This window comes from Anolis carolinensis, chromosome 1 (assembly GCF_035594765.1).
Source record: "Anolis carolinensis isolate JA03-04 chromosome 1, rAnoCar3.1.pri, whole genome shotgun sequence".
Classification (NCBI taxonomy): Eukaryota; Metazoa; Chordata; class Lepidosauria; order Squamata; family Dactyloidae; genus Anolis; species Anolis carolinensis.
In genome coordinates this window covers 115,634,403-115,647,026 of record NC_085841.1, presented here as the reverse complement: position 1 = coordinate 115,647,026, position 12,624 = coordinate 115,634,403, and the positions used below count along the sequence as shown (strand labels likewise).

Here is a 12,624-nt window from a genome sequence, read left to right as displayed (position 1 = left end):
AAAAGGTGCTCTCCACATGTTCATGGAGATTCACATTTGCCAAACGGATATGACATCATTTTCCCTTGTTAATAAGGTTATGATTGCCATTTATTTCCAAAAGGATATGTGCCCAGAGATTGGGTGCAGTTATTTCCAATGCTTTCACATCCCCTCAACCCTAGGAATACCATGGGAGGTAGTTCATCGAAGAAATGGGAAGTGGGAAAAATTGCTCCCCCATCCCTTTTAGTAGCAGAACTCCAGTGAGTGTAAAGCTGAATTCAGCCCAGGGTTTTCTAACTTCCCCTTTTCTTCCTTTTCTTCTTTGGATAAGCAATAGCAACAGATTTTACCCACCATTTTAGTGTCCAAATCTGACCTCTATTTTTTTGTTTTGAGAGTAGAAATTAATGAAGATCAAGAGACATCTATATCCTCATTAAAAGAACTTCAGAAGAAGACAGATCTGTATCATCTCCAAAAGGTCAGCACACTTAAGAGGTAGCCATTGACTTGTGAAAACGTTACTAGTCTACAGACTGGCCAGATTAACTGGCACACATCATTAGGAACTGTAGAATTAAAATCAACAAAAGAGAGAAATCTTAATGTGAGCTTGCAGTCTTGAAATACCAGCACAGTTCATTGTGTGAAAAGATGAAGGTGCTCTCTGAGCTGACATTTCTATTCCTTATTGGTTCTTTTCTTGCCAGAATATTCTAAGCTTAAAACAGTGCTTAACTACTCAGCTTTGCTTGGGTTTGAACCTGCAATGCTGTTCCATTACTTATTTGGATGATAGGAGCTTTAGACTACAAAAACAAAATACACATATATTGAATGGGAGGATACCTGACTCAGCTGTACTACATGTGAAAAAGAAACTAGGATTATTGTTGATCTAAATTGAAATGTGAGCCCATTGTGTAATGCGTAGCAACGAAGGCAAATGCTATCTCAGCCTGAATTAAAAGAAGCATAGTTATTTTAGTCTAGGGAAGTAATAGTGCTATTTTGTTATGTGCTGGTCAGGCCTTATCTGAAGTACTGTGGGCCTTCTTTTAAGAATATAGACAAGTGGGATAGGTTCAGAGAAAGGCAAGAAGGAAAATAAGAAGTGTGGAGAACAAAACATATACAAATATCTGGCCGTAATCAGTCTGGTGAAGAGAAAACTGAAAGGTGACATGATCGCACCCTTTAAATACCTCAAGGGTTGTCACAGAGAGGAAGGAGTAGGCTGGATCTCTGATGCCTCAGAAGGTAGAATTAGGTCTAATGGTTTTAAGTTACAGGAGACTAGAATTTGACTGAACATGAGGAGGAACTTCTCAGTAAGAATAGTTTGTTAATGGAACCAGTAACCCAGAGAGATTGTGGGGTCTCCTTCAAAGAGAGGCTAGACAGCTACCTGCTTGGGATGCTCTAGCTCAGTGCTTCTCAACCTGTAGGTTCCCAGGTGTTTTGGCCTACAACTTCCAGAAATCCCAGCCAGTTTACTAGCTGTTAGGACCCATAGGTTGCAAACCACTGCTCTAGATGGAGATCCTGTGTTAAGCAGGGAGTTGTACTTGATGGTCTACAGGGCCCCTTCCAACTCAATTGTCACAGCAATATTGGGAAGTAGGTTAGCCAAAGCTGACCCAGAGTAAAGCAGAAAATTTCTTGGCTTAATGGGGACTAGAATGTCAGGCTGAAATTCATACATCATTCCATTATTTTTAATATTGGCAAAATAACTATTGCAGCTAAGGAGCACAATATATTAGATAACTACAGCAAATACTCTTTGTAATGATCTTCCATTGTTGGGAACATTCGTTGTTTTCAGTTGAAAAATCCAATAACCTCATTAACTTTGACAGATGGCTTGCCTAGCATATTAACTTGGAATTGTCTTTTTTTTTGCATTACTTTTGCTTTAGACTTTGTTGGAGATGAAGGAATCAAGAAGACTTAAGAAACTGACGAAATTTGAAATGCTCCGTTTTGAAATTGTTGACTTTGTAGATAGCCTTGTAAAGTAAGCACTACAATTTTAAAATATGCATTTAAAGTTTTTATTTAAGTTCCACTAGAAATCAATGCCCAAGAAGGCAGTTGCCTAGTTTGTATGGTTAATTTGTGTCAATTGGTCAACAAACACTGAGATCATATGTGATGAATTATGGTCATGGGACCAGGAATTGGTCCATATGTGCATATCTGTCTCCTTTCCATCCTTTATCACTTCTTTCATGCTCTTTAGCTGAGTAATTCTAGACTTCATTAAATTATAGGTTCCCATGACATCTGAATTGAGAAAATGTGATTGAATGTTATATCAGCTGTGACTGCTGTACTGGAATCACTAAAGTCCTACAGTTCCCCAATCCAGAATATTACAAGAGGATATTATTTAACAAATTGTGGGAATACTAAAAGAATTCAAAAGTAGAAAAAATTGTATGGTCACATATACTTTGAATCTAAGAGACATCTAAACCAAACATCTATATTTCTCATATGGACTTAAAAGTCTAAAACTGGATATACAGTATGCACCTGTTGGAAACATTCTGACAAGCTACCAATGTGTCTCGTGTTCGTAATTTCGTAAACAGTTTCACTATATAGAGGAGGGATGCAGCTTTTTTTTCTTTTTAAGGGATGCTTTCCCTTCCAGAAAGTATCAAGGGCTACATTGTGGTGGTGTGTGAGGCTGAAACAAAGAGTGGAAAGGGACAGAGGCCAAAGGGGTTGTTTGATTTAGGGCTTCCTTTTTTCCTGTCTCCTCCTTCATCCTTGCCCCAATAGCCCTTAGAGAAAGTTCGGGCCACTCTTTGCCAGATGTTTGAATGAATAGTTTGCAGAGAGCTTTGGAAATTAGCCTGAGGGTCATAGCACCCTCCCTAGTATATGCTCCTTATGGCATAGGCCCCAGCAGCGGCCAAAAGTTGGTTGTTGTTGTTCAGCGTATGCAGTTTAGTCTGCCAGATGCAACCCTATCTAAAAGTACCTGATTCTGCTTCAGTAGCACATATTCTGGTCACATTAAGGATTGGTAACTGTAATGTGCTCTGCGAAGGTTTGCATGTAAAAATCAGTTCAGGAACTTCCGTTAGTACATCATCAAGAATATTTGTGAGGATCATAAAATAAGAACACATGGCATCTATTCTTTCTTGGGAATGTTCCTTGGTGCAGTTTTACTGTGGCTGAGGAGCCCCCTCTTGTCCTTTTGTCAGGCAAAAGGGTCTTTTTATTCAGGCAGTCTTTTAGCAAATGACTGGGTGCTATGAAAGGAGCTTTTTCCAAGAGAGTGTTGTATTTTTTCAGATTACTTCATTGGTATGCTTTAAATTCTTGCTTTGTCATGGTTTTCTGGTCAGATATCAAGCACTAGCTTTGGCCTTTGAAGCCTGAAGCTAGAAGGAAGCTATCGAAGGGCGGGCCATATCCATATAAGCCTCCCCAAGCTCTGCTATCAGCTTCAGAAGCCTTGTGCTCTAACTCAGTGGTTCTCAACCTGGGGTCCCCAGATGTTTTTGGCCTTCAACTTCCAGAAATCCCAACAGCTGGTAAACTGGCTGGGATTTCTGGGAGTTGTAGGCCAAAAACATCTCGGGAGCCCAGGTTGAGAACCACTGCTCTAATTGGTCACTAAGAAAGGTTAAGATCGCCAGTACTGGAGGAAGCACCATTTCAGCATTTGTAGAGCTCCATCTCCCCAGGGAGTATTTAGGGACCATCGAAGATAGAAATATGGCTTTAAGAACAGTACCTGAAGGGGTGTTGTGGGGTGTAGCTTTCATAGAAGGAGGCAGAGGATAAAACCAGAATGAAAGCAAAATAAAGCAGATATGGGAAGGATAAATATAGTAGAGAATTCTTCAGTCTAAGTGGATATTCCTCCATTTGCATTTGGAAGGAATGCCAAACACTAACAATCAGGTATTGAGGCAAGTCAACATTTTATAGCCGACGTCTTCCAAATTTACATTGGAGAAAAATATTTCTCCCCCTTCCCCTTTTTACATTTAGGGCACTATAACTTAATTGTCACATGATGACGGAACAGTATACAAAATGTCTGTGCCTTTGATATTATGTTCATGATATAAGGTTAATCTTGGTTTTTATTTTTTCCTAATCCTATTTTTCCATGGTGCTTTTTCAGAAATTATCTTGTACCTGTAGAAATGCAGACATTGCATGAGGTGATGTACTTCAGTGCAGCCAATACTCTTCGTGAACGTTTGAATGCTCCCCCCCGTGTTGCTCTTCACAATGCCCTGAACAATCCATATTTCTATTTGAAGGTAAGGAACTGCGAAATGGTGAATGTTTCCATGGCATATTTATATCAGGTGCTATTATTTATCACTGTTGTTGCTTTCCATGTCTGAAGTTGCCTGCATTGGTTGCCTTCATTGCGCTCAATGTTATGAGTCCCACAATATCTTATTACTTACAATACGATTTTGACTCTGAGACATTGTGGTGTATGATATGTGACTATCTGACAATAGAAGTCCTAGGCCTGGTATATCTGATAAATGTCTTCTCTACTCTTGGGAAAATACTTTGGAATATCTGTGTGTAGCAGATGTCATTCCAGTCCACTAATATTTGCCTAAAATAAATAACTTTCTCAGCATTGACAGTCTGCTTTTATTTATGAATTACAAAACTAGGGTGAAAGCTCTCATGACAAAAACAACAAAGGAACAGCAAAGTAATAAGAATCCAGGTACGGGGGGCAGCATTCTAATGCTCACAAAGAGTATTGCTTCTCTCAGAGAGGTATCCTTCTGTTGGCAACAACAGTCTCTCAGATAAGACCTGCAAACTTATCAATGCTCGAAGAATATTATATATGAGCTTGCCTGTTCAACTCCCTTTTAATTGAAAATCAACATGATTTAAGCAGCATAGTATGTTCTCGCCAAAGATCACTTCCCTCCAAGGGAATGGTGAGCAATGCATGGGCCAAATAGAGTTCTCAAAGTCAATACAAGGAGTCCTCTAAAAGAATTCCAAATACTGCTGAAATTTAGCTTTGTATTACACCATTGTATTTCAACATAAAACCACTAAATGCTATGATTAAATTTAGAATCATAGTTAGAAGGAACCACACAGACAGGAATAAATTCTGTTGCTGTTATTGGCTATGGCCTAGAAAGGAGTGGGTGGGTGTGTAAATGCACATGTCGAAGGGAAGTTGTTTAGAAGGTGAACTAGAGGAGGGTGTTCAGCCTTCGGCCCAATGAATCTCTTATTTATGTCACCAAAAAAAGGGTGTGATGTACAGACACAACTTAAGACTCTTGCATCAACCTACTCTTTCCTCAAGTCTGGAACATTAAATATTGTAGTCTTCTACTGAAAAAATATTTTGCCAATGTAGTCTGAATAAGTGAGATTATTCTTGTGTGAAGTAGAAGTGGCATTGCACTTCTGCTATGGTTGGCACTACTCAGATAATGGGTAAGAGTTGCCCTTATATACATTTCAGTTTAGCCTTGAAGAAAATATATTGTGGCTGACAAAGTTCAAAGCCTCTCCAAATTCTTTATTTATTGAATAAAACTAAATGAAATATAACATTAATTGGGTCATTTACATCCACTTGCAGTTGATAGTAAAGGAGAGGTAGGGAATAGGCTTGTGGATTCATATTACTAAAGCTTTGCTATTATAGCTTTCTGAAATAATGTCCTAGATAATGATGGCAATGTCAAAAAGCTGGTAAATATCTTCATTTCTATTTGTGAGTGGGGTGAGAAGATGGAATGATTAGCATATAAATGAAATGTGCATATATAACTATTTTTCCATTGCTAATTTTGTTTATTAGAACGAATCTTTAAAAAGTGAAGCAGGCTCCATTTCCAACACAGCTCCTGATATTTGTATAGCCTACAAGCTTCATTTAGAGTGTGGCAGATTAATTAACCTTGTTGACTGGTTAGAGGTAAGTTGAATATTAAATCGGTTGAGGACTACTTTCCTGTTTTGCTGAATCCCCCACTGACTTGTCTTCTCTTTAAATCTCTTAATCTTTCTAAGTAGTCCTTGTATAATATGCAGTGTTTTCCTTGTTCTTTTGGGCTCCACAAATTGTAATTGTTTTTAATTTGCCCTAGTGCTAGGTTCAGTGCATTCATGCTCTCATACCAAGAACCTCTCTTCTCGCAGAAAGCGCAGCTGTGTTTCAGTCAAAAGCCTTGTTTGTATGAAACTGACTCTTCTTTCATTCCCTGTTCTCTGACTCATTGCTTCTTCCTGCAAAGTGGCAGCAAGGGGGAGAAACCGTATACCTATTCTTCCCTGTGAGGGAGTACAGCTAGCAATTTTTTTCCTTTGCTACCATTTTATAAGCAGAAGCAAAGTGGTGTTGATTCTCCCATTGATACAGAGACTCACTTGTCTCACTGCTCCTCCTTGAGAAAAGAAGAAAGAAGTTAAGCCTTTCATCCTTGGAAGTAGTGAGACTTCCTTCAGAAGCCCAAATTACAAGAAGAAATTACGTTCTCTAGAATTTACAGAATTCACATCTCATTGCTACTCCTTAAGAATTACTGAGAAAATGGAGTGAGAAACAAGGAAAGCTCTTTCCCTTTTTCCACATCGCAGCACTTTTTGCATGTCTAGCACTTGAAGAAAATTGTATTTGCCTGTGGATGGGACCAAAGCCTTATTGCTGGCCAAGATGGTTTTGGAGTCATGCTGCCACCCTTCATAAATTCCCAAAGGCAAGGAAAAACATGCCCTCTTCTTTCAAGAGAGCTTGTAGAAAAGGAGGTGTGATTTATTGCATTTCCTTAGGCTTTCACTAGAACAGCAGACATGCACCACTACTGTTTTTGCAGAAGATAATTCACTCCTTTCCCAGTCTGTTTAGACAAATGAAGGTTTAGTTTCTCCGCATTCCTGTTGGGCTTTTGTGGGAGGTGTCAGTAGTGCCAAAGTACTGGTCATTTGTGTTGTCAAAGGCTTTCATGGCTGGAATCATAGGGTTGTTGTGTGTTTTCTGGGCTGTATGGCCATGTTCCAGAAGTACCTCTCCTGATGTTTCGCCTACATCTATGGCAGGCATCCTTAGAGGTTGTCAGGTATATACCTCACAACCTCTGAGGATGCCTGCCATAGATGTAGACGAAACATCAGGAGAGAATAATTCTGGAACATGGCCATACAGCCCAGAAAACACACAACAACCCTATTGGTCATTTCATTAACAAATTTGAATACCGCCCTAGGAAATATTAAAAGCCCACCTACATTTCATTGTGCCCAGAACCTTTCCCCCTTCACAGTTTATATTTTGATGTTCTATGTATTAATGACATTACAAGTTCCAGGTAGTGTATATATTCCTTGTATGTACATTTAGTATTAGTTTTGTCAGGTGTTTACAAACAGTAATACATTCAATGTGACGTTTTCCTCTTCAGGCTTTTTCAACTGTTGTAAAAGCAGCTGACAACACAGATTCTTCAGTGAAAGATCGGATAGATGACATTACTCAGTATCCTTTTCCCCCTAATTTTCTTTTAACTTTACCACCATTGTGTACAAGTCAAAATTCCCTTTGTATCAACAAAAAAGATCAGATTTCATCATTATCTCCTTATTCCCTAAAAAGGAGCTTATTTTATGCAGGAAAGATCAAGACTTGCTAAACCTTTTGAATTTAGAATTGAGTAATCACTACATGTTTGCAGAGGGGGGCAGGTCTTCCTGCAAAAGTACCCTTTTAGTCTGAGAACAGAGGATTTTTGATGGTAGAAGCATTATCAACCCTAGTTCTGCTCTTTTAAAAAATTAACATTATTTCCCCAATCCTGTAGATGGATTACAAAAATAGAACCACATCATGTTATAAATTGACTTGGAACTGTATTGGTAGTGCAAATTAAGGTGAATCCATTGAATCAGTCCTTGGATGGTAAGTTAACACTTACACCAGTAAGCTTCAGTGAAGGAACTTGTCCAGTTGTACCAATTGCAAATGGATGACGTTGTGCTTTAGTAAATTACCCAGATCTGTCTATGTGTATTCCCAATTGAAGGAAACGTGGTTTTCCTTAACTGGCACTTCCCTAGCGCTCGGTTCATTAGAGCAGTCTCTGAATTGGAACTCTTGGGATTCATAAAGCCTACCAAGCAGAAAACAGATCACGTGGCAAGGCTGACATGGGGCAGCTGTTGATGTGCATCCTCCCAAGGAAAAGGACAGTAATCTTTACAAGACGGATGGATCCTTGTCAAGTAATTTCCATTATAGGAGAAATTTTACTTTGCTGCAGTAATAAAGTACATGTAAATACCCTACTGGATCCTGTTTATTTGCATGAAGTGAAAGCAATATAATGCAATGGGCATACTTAAGATTCTTGGAGTTTTCAGGCAAGATATGCCAATCAAGCCCAACTTACTGGTAGGTCTTAGCATAAACACTTTTTTTGTTTCGTTCAGCTGGATGTATGTAACATAGACTGTAAGTTGTTTGGCTTTCATTTGTTTTACCTATTGCACATGGCTTTAAAAGTTTCAAGGGAGTGCAGTTTTGGAGGCAGCAAATCAGCTCTAGCCCATTATTGTAACACATAAAATCAATACCAGACCTTTTAAAAGACAAGCTGATGTCTTGTGTGTTCTTTGGTACTGAGGTCAAACTTGAAACTTTTGTGTTTAATCTTTGACATGCTAAATATTGATCAATTTACCTGGACAACTATGTTAAAGCTTATCCAGCAAGGGTTTTGAGCTCATTAATCTTTACCTTTTTCTTAGTAGGAATAAACAGAGTTTTACACTATTGGTGACATGAGATCTAAGTGGCCTGCATTTGTGTACCCTTTTTGGATGGGGTGCAACTTTTTTACTTTTTTAACAATCACCTTGAAATGTAGAACACTATTTTTGTAATTTTATATTAATTTTGAATCTTTCTTACTGGCCATTACTTAGATGAGATGACTTTAGAATATAATCACGTAAAATTAAAATATTTGCAACATGCTGTGCACTGCTGCCTTCAAAAAGCATTTGACTTGCTGAAACACAATGAAGCCACTAGGCCAGTGGTTCTCAACCTGTGGGTCCTCAGGTGTTTTGGCCTACAACTCCCAGAAATCCCAGCCAGTTTACCAGCTGTTAGGATTTCTGGAAGTTGAAGGTCAAAACATCTGGGGACTCACAGATTGAGAACCACTGTACAAGGCTAAGGCGAATTGGCTGTTCAAGTATACAATACCAATACTGCACTGACAGTCAAAACCAGTAGCAATAGGAAGATAATTTCAACGGTGGCTCATGCTAAAACTCATAGCCCCTCTGAGTTTATGGAACTGTTTCCCAAGGAAAGTTTGTCCTGGCTTCCCCTCTCTAGCCTCCAGAAAATGTAATGGCTTTTGGAGTTAAAGGCTGTTTCATTGATACACTAAGCATGATTCACATAACTTTTTACTTTACTGTAATTATTGCTACCTGTTCTTAGTTGTAAGGAAGGGCAATTTTAAGGCTAATGCCATTTGGAGGTCTACAGCTTGTAACCTTCAGAACTGTGGACACTACAAACCCCAGATTTCTGGCCTAACATGTTACTGCTAGGGAAAAGTTCAAGATTATGCAAAAGGCTTTCCTGGACATCTGCTCAACAGCTGTTCCCATCAGAGCAATTGGGGGGAGGGGTGTTTGGCCTCGTGGGAGCATCTGAGTTCCCTTGTACGGAACAGTTTCCTTTGTGAAAAGACATTTATAGATATAGCCCATTTTGTCCATACACCCAATAAAGCAACACTCCAGGGTTTTCCTGTCACCTTTACTTTCAACATCTGCTCTTCCACTAACCCTACAAATAATTAAGGGATATGTCAGCCTAACATCAGTCATGTTAATAGAACTAAATCTAGAACAGTTTTAGATCTTCACAGATGTGTTCAGGGAATCAATCCAGGAAGTTCTGAAAATCAGATTCCTGAGCAAACAGAAGAGTTCTTAAAAGTATCAACTATACTTACATATAAACAGAACATTCATGCAAAGCTATTTCATTGCATGGCTAGATTGCTGGGCTTGAACTCTCTGCTAAGATTTGAGGTCTGCATGATCCTTTTTATCATTAGACATCTCAAAGTACTCTTGAGTGTTGAACCTTTTGGGCTTTGAGGTGAATTTGTTTTGTTTTTTTATTGCTACAAATCCCTCTCTTGCTGAAGGGAAGTTTCAATGTCTCCACTAGTGAAAGAATTTGTTCTTATGCCACTAACTTTCATTATGAATGCAAGGAAGACAAAGTCCTATTAACTACAGAAAAATCTCATACATAACAGATAATGGCAGTAGATTTACTGTCTCATAGGGGAAAAAAGCTTCACTTCCAAGGCCAGAGTTCTCTTCAGCTTGAACAGATAATGAGAAAACATACTATTTCAGCATTTAAACAGCAGTTTTACTTCTTGACAATTGCTCTATTTATCCTAATCCTCAAACCTCCCGATGTTAAATAATTTCCACACAACACTTCCAATGAGATTAGAGCAGTAATTGTCTCATGACAGCTTAGTAAAATCTATTTCAGAATACGTTTCAGGGCCACTTCTCACACAAGTAAAGGGCAAATTATTTAACGCCATTTCCGAACTATCTACTGGTTCAACATATCAAGCCAAGAGCTTGATACAAAACGTCAGTGAAGCACTTGGGCGAGACAAATAATAGAATTGAATTGCCTATAGCTGAAACTAGAGATATAAAACTAAAAGGTAAATACAGTAGTCTCTCACTTATCCAAGCTAAACGGGCCGGCAGAAGCTTGGATAAGCAAATATCTTGGATAATAAGGAGGGATTAAGGAAAAGCCTATTAAACATCAAATTAGGTTATGATTTTACAAATTAAGCACCAAAACATCATGTTGTACAACAAATTTGACAGAAAAAGTAGTTCAATACGCAGTAATATTATGTTGCAATTTCTGTATTTACGAATTTAGCACCAAAATATCACGATATATTGAAAAAATTGACTACAAAAATGGCTTGGATTATCCAGAAGCTTGGATAAGCGAGGCTTGGATAAGTGAGACTCTACTGTACTAGGGGTATGCGATCCATTAAAAAATGGTTCAAGTCATTACAAGACTCTAGCACTGGTGCTTCGTTTCTTTTCTTTCTTTTGCTATATAATTTTTATTAAAAGAAAAGAGAAAAAAATTCTGCATAGAAAGTGGGGGAACAATATTGTATAGAATAAGAAGGAATGACTAATAAAAAAGATAAAAAAGAAAGGGAATAAAAACGACTTAGACGAAGGGTTAGAAGGCACGATCATCAAGTTTGCAGACGACACCGAACTGGGAGGGATAGCTAACACTCCAGAAGACAGGAGCAGAATTCAAAACGATCTTGACAGACTAGAGAGATGGGCCGAAACTAACAAAATGAAGTACAACAGGGACAAATGCAAGATACTTCATTTCGGCAGAAAAAATGGAAATCAAAGATACAGAATGGGGGACGCCTGGCTTGACAGCAGTGTGTGCGAAAAAGACCTTGGAGTTCTCGTGGACAACAAGTTAAACATCAGCCAACAATGTGATGCAGCAGCTAAAAAAGCCAACGGGATTCTGGCCTGCATCAATAGGGGTATAGCGTCTAGATCCAGGGAAGTCATGCTCCCCCTCTATTCTGACTTGGTCAGACCACACCTGGAATACTGTGTCCAATTCTGGGCACCACAGTTGAAGGGAGATGTTGACAAGCTGGAAAGCGTCCAGAGGAGGGCGACTAAAATGTTTAAGTGTTTGGAGAACAAGCCAAATGAGGAGCGGCTTAAAGAGCTGGGCATGTTTAGCCTGCAGAAGAGAAGACTGAGAGGAGATATGATAGCCATGTACAAATACGTGAAGGGAAGTCATAGGGAGGAGGGAGCAAGCTTGTTTTCTGCTGCCCTGCAAACTAGGACACGGAACAATGGCTTCAAACTACAGGAAAGGAGATTCCACCTGAACATCAGGAAGAACTTCCTCTCTGTGATAGCTGTTCGGCAGTGGAACTCTCTTCCCCAGACTGTGGTGGAGGCTCCTTCTTTGGAGGCTTTTAAGCAGAGGCTGGATGGCCATCTGTCGGGGGTGCTTTGAATGCGATTTCCTGCTTCTTAGCGGGGTTGGACTGGATGGCCCATGAGGTCTCTTCCAGCTCTACTATTCTATGATTCTATGATAAAGTACTTTCACTAGCATAAATGCCAGATAATTGTCAAACAATTCAACACGTCCACCCTAAGAGTAACATGCACCTGACCCTCGTATCATTTTGCCCTTAAGGCAAAACTATTGTGGTACCCAGTCCATGCCATGGCACCCCATGCTTTGGAGCACCAGTTCACAATATTTTGAATTCTATGATGTTACAATTCTGTGATTTGCAGTACATACAGAAGAAAAAATGGAACTAGATTTACAACTAAGACTAAGGTTTCTGCATGGAAAATAAGTTTAAACGAGGATTTGCACTATGTTAAGATAGGCCTACATCAGAACCTCTCAACCATTTTAACCTAGTGGAGTACTAATCATCCAGGACTCAGGGAACCCCTACATAAAATTATTATATCTACAGCTCAAAATAGGTGTTTGGTCCCACAATG

General features: G+C 39.1%; 1 protein-coding gene across 2 annotated transcripts in view; it reads left to right on the top strand.

Annotated features, from left to right (window-relative positions):
* The window catches only part of orc3 (origin recognition complex subunit 3), a 43,705-nt gene extending 35,401 nt beyond the window's left edge, over positions 1-8,304 (top strand). For both annotated transcript variants that reach the window (XM_003215532.4, XM_062980853.1), the window contains exons 15-20: positions 387-466; positions 1,908-2,005; positions 4,142-4,283; positions 5,825-5,941; positions 7,425-7,498; positions 8,077-8,304. In XM_003215532.4, the coding sequence (XP_003215580.1) occupies positions 387-466; positions 1,908-2,005; positions 4,142-4,283; positions 5,825-5,941; positions 7,425-7,498; positions 8,077-8,182 (617 nt within the window). In that variant the 3' untranslated portion in view covers positions 8,183-8,304. The remainder of the gene's footprint in view (positions 1-386; positions 467-1,907; positions 2,006-4,141; positions 4,284-5,824; positions 5,942-7,424; positions 7,499-8,076) is intronic.
* The last annotated feature ends 4,320 nt before the right edge of the window (positions 8,305-12,624 follow it).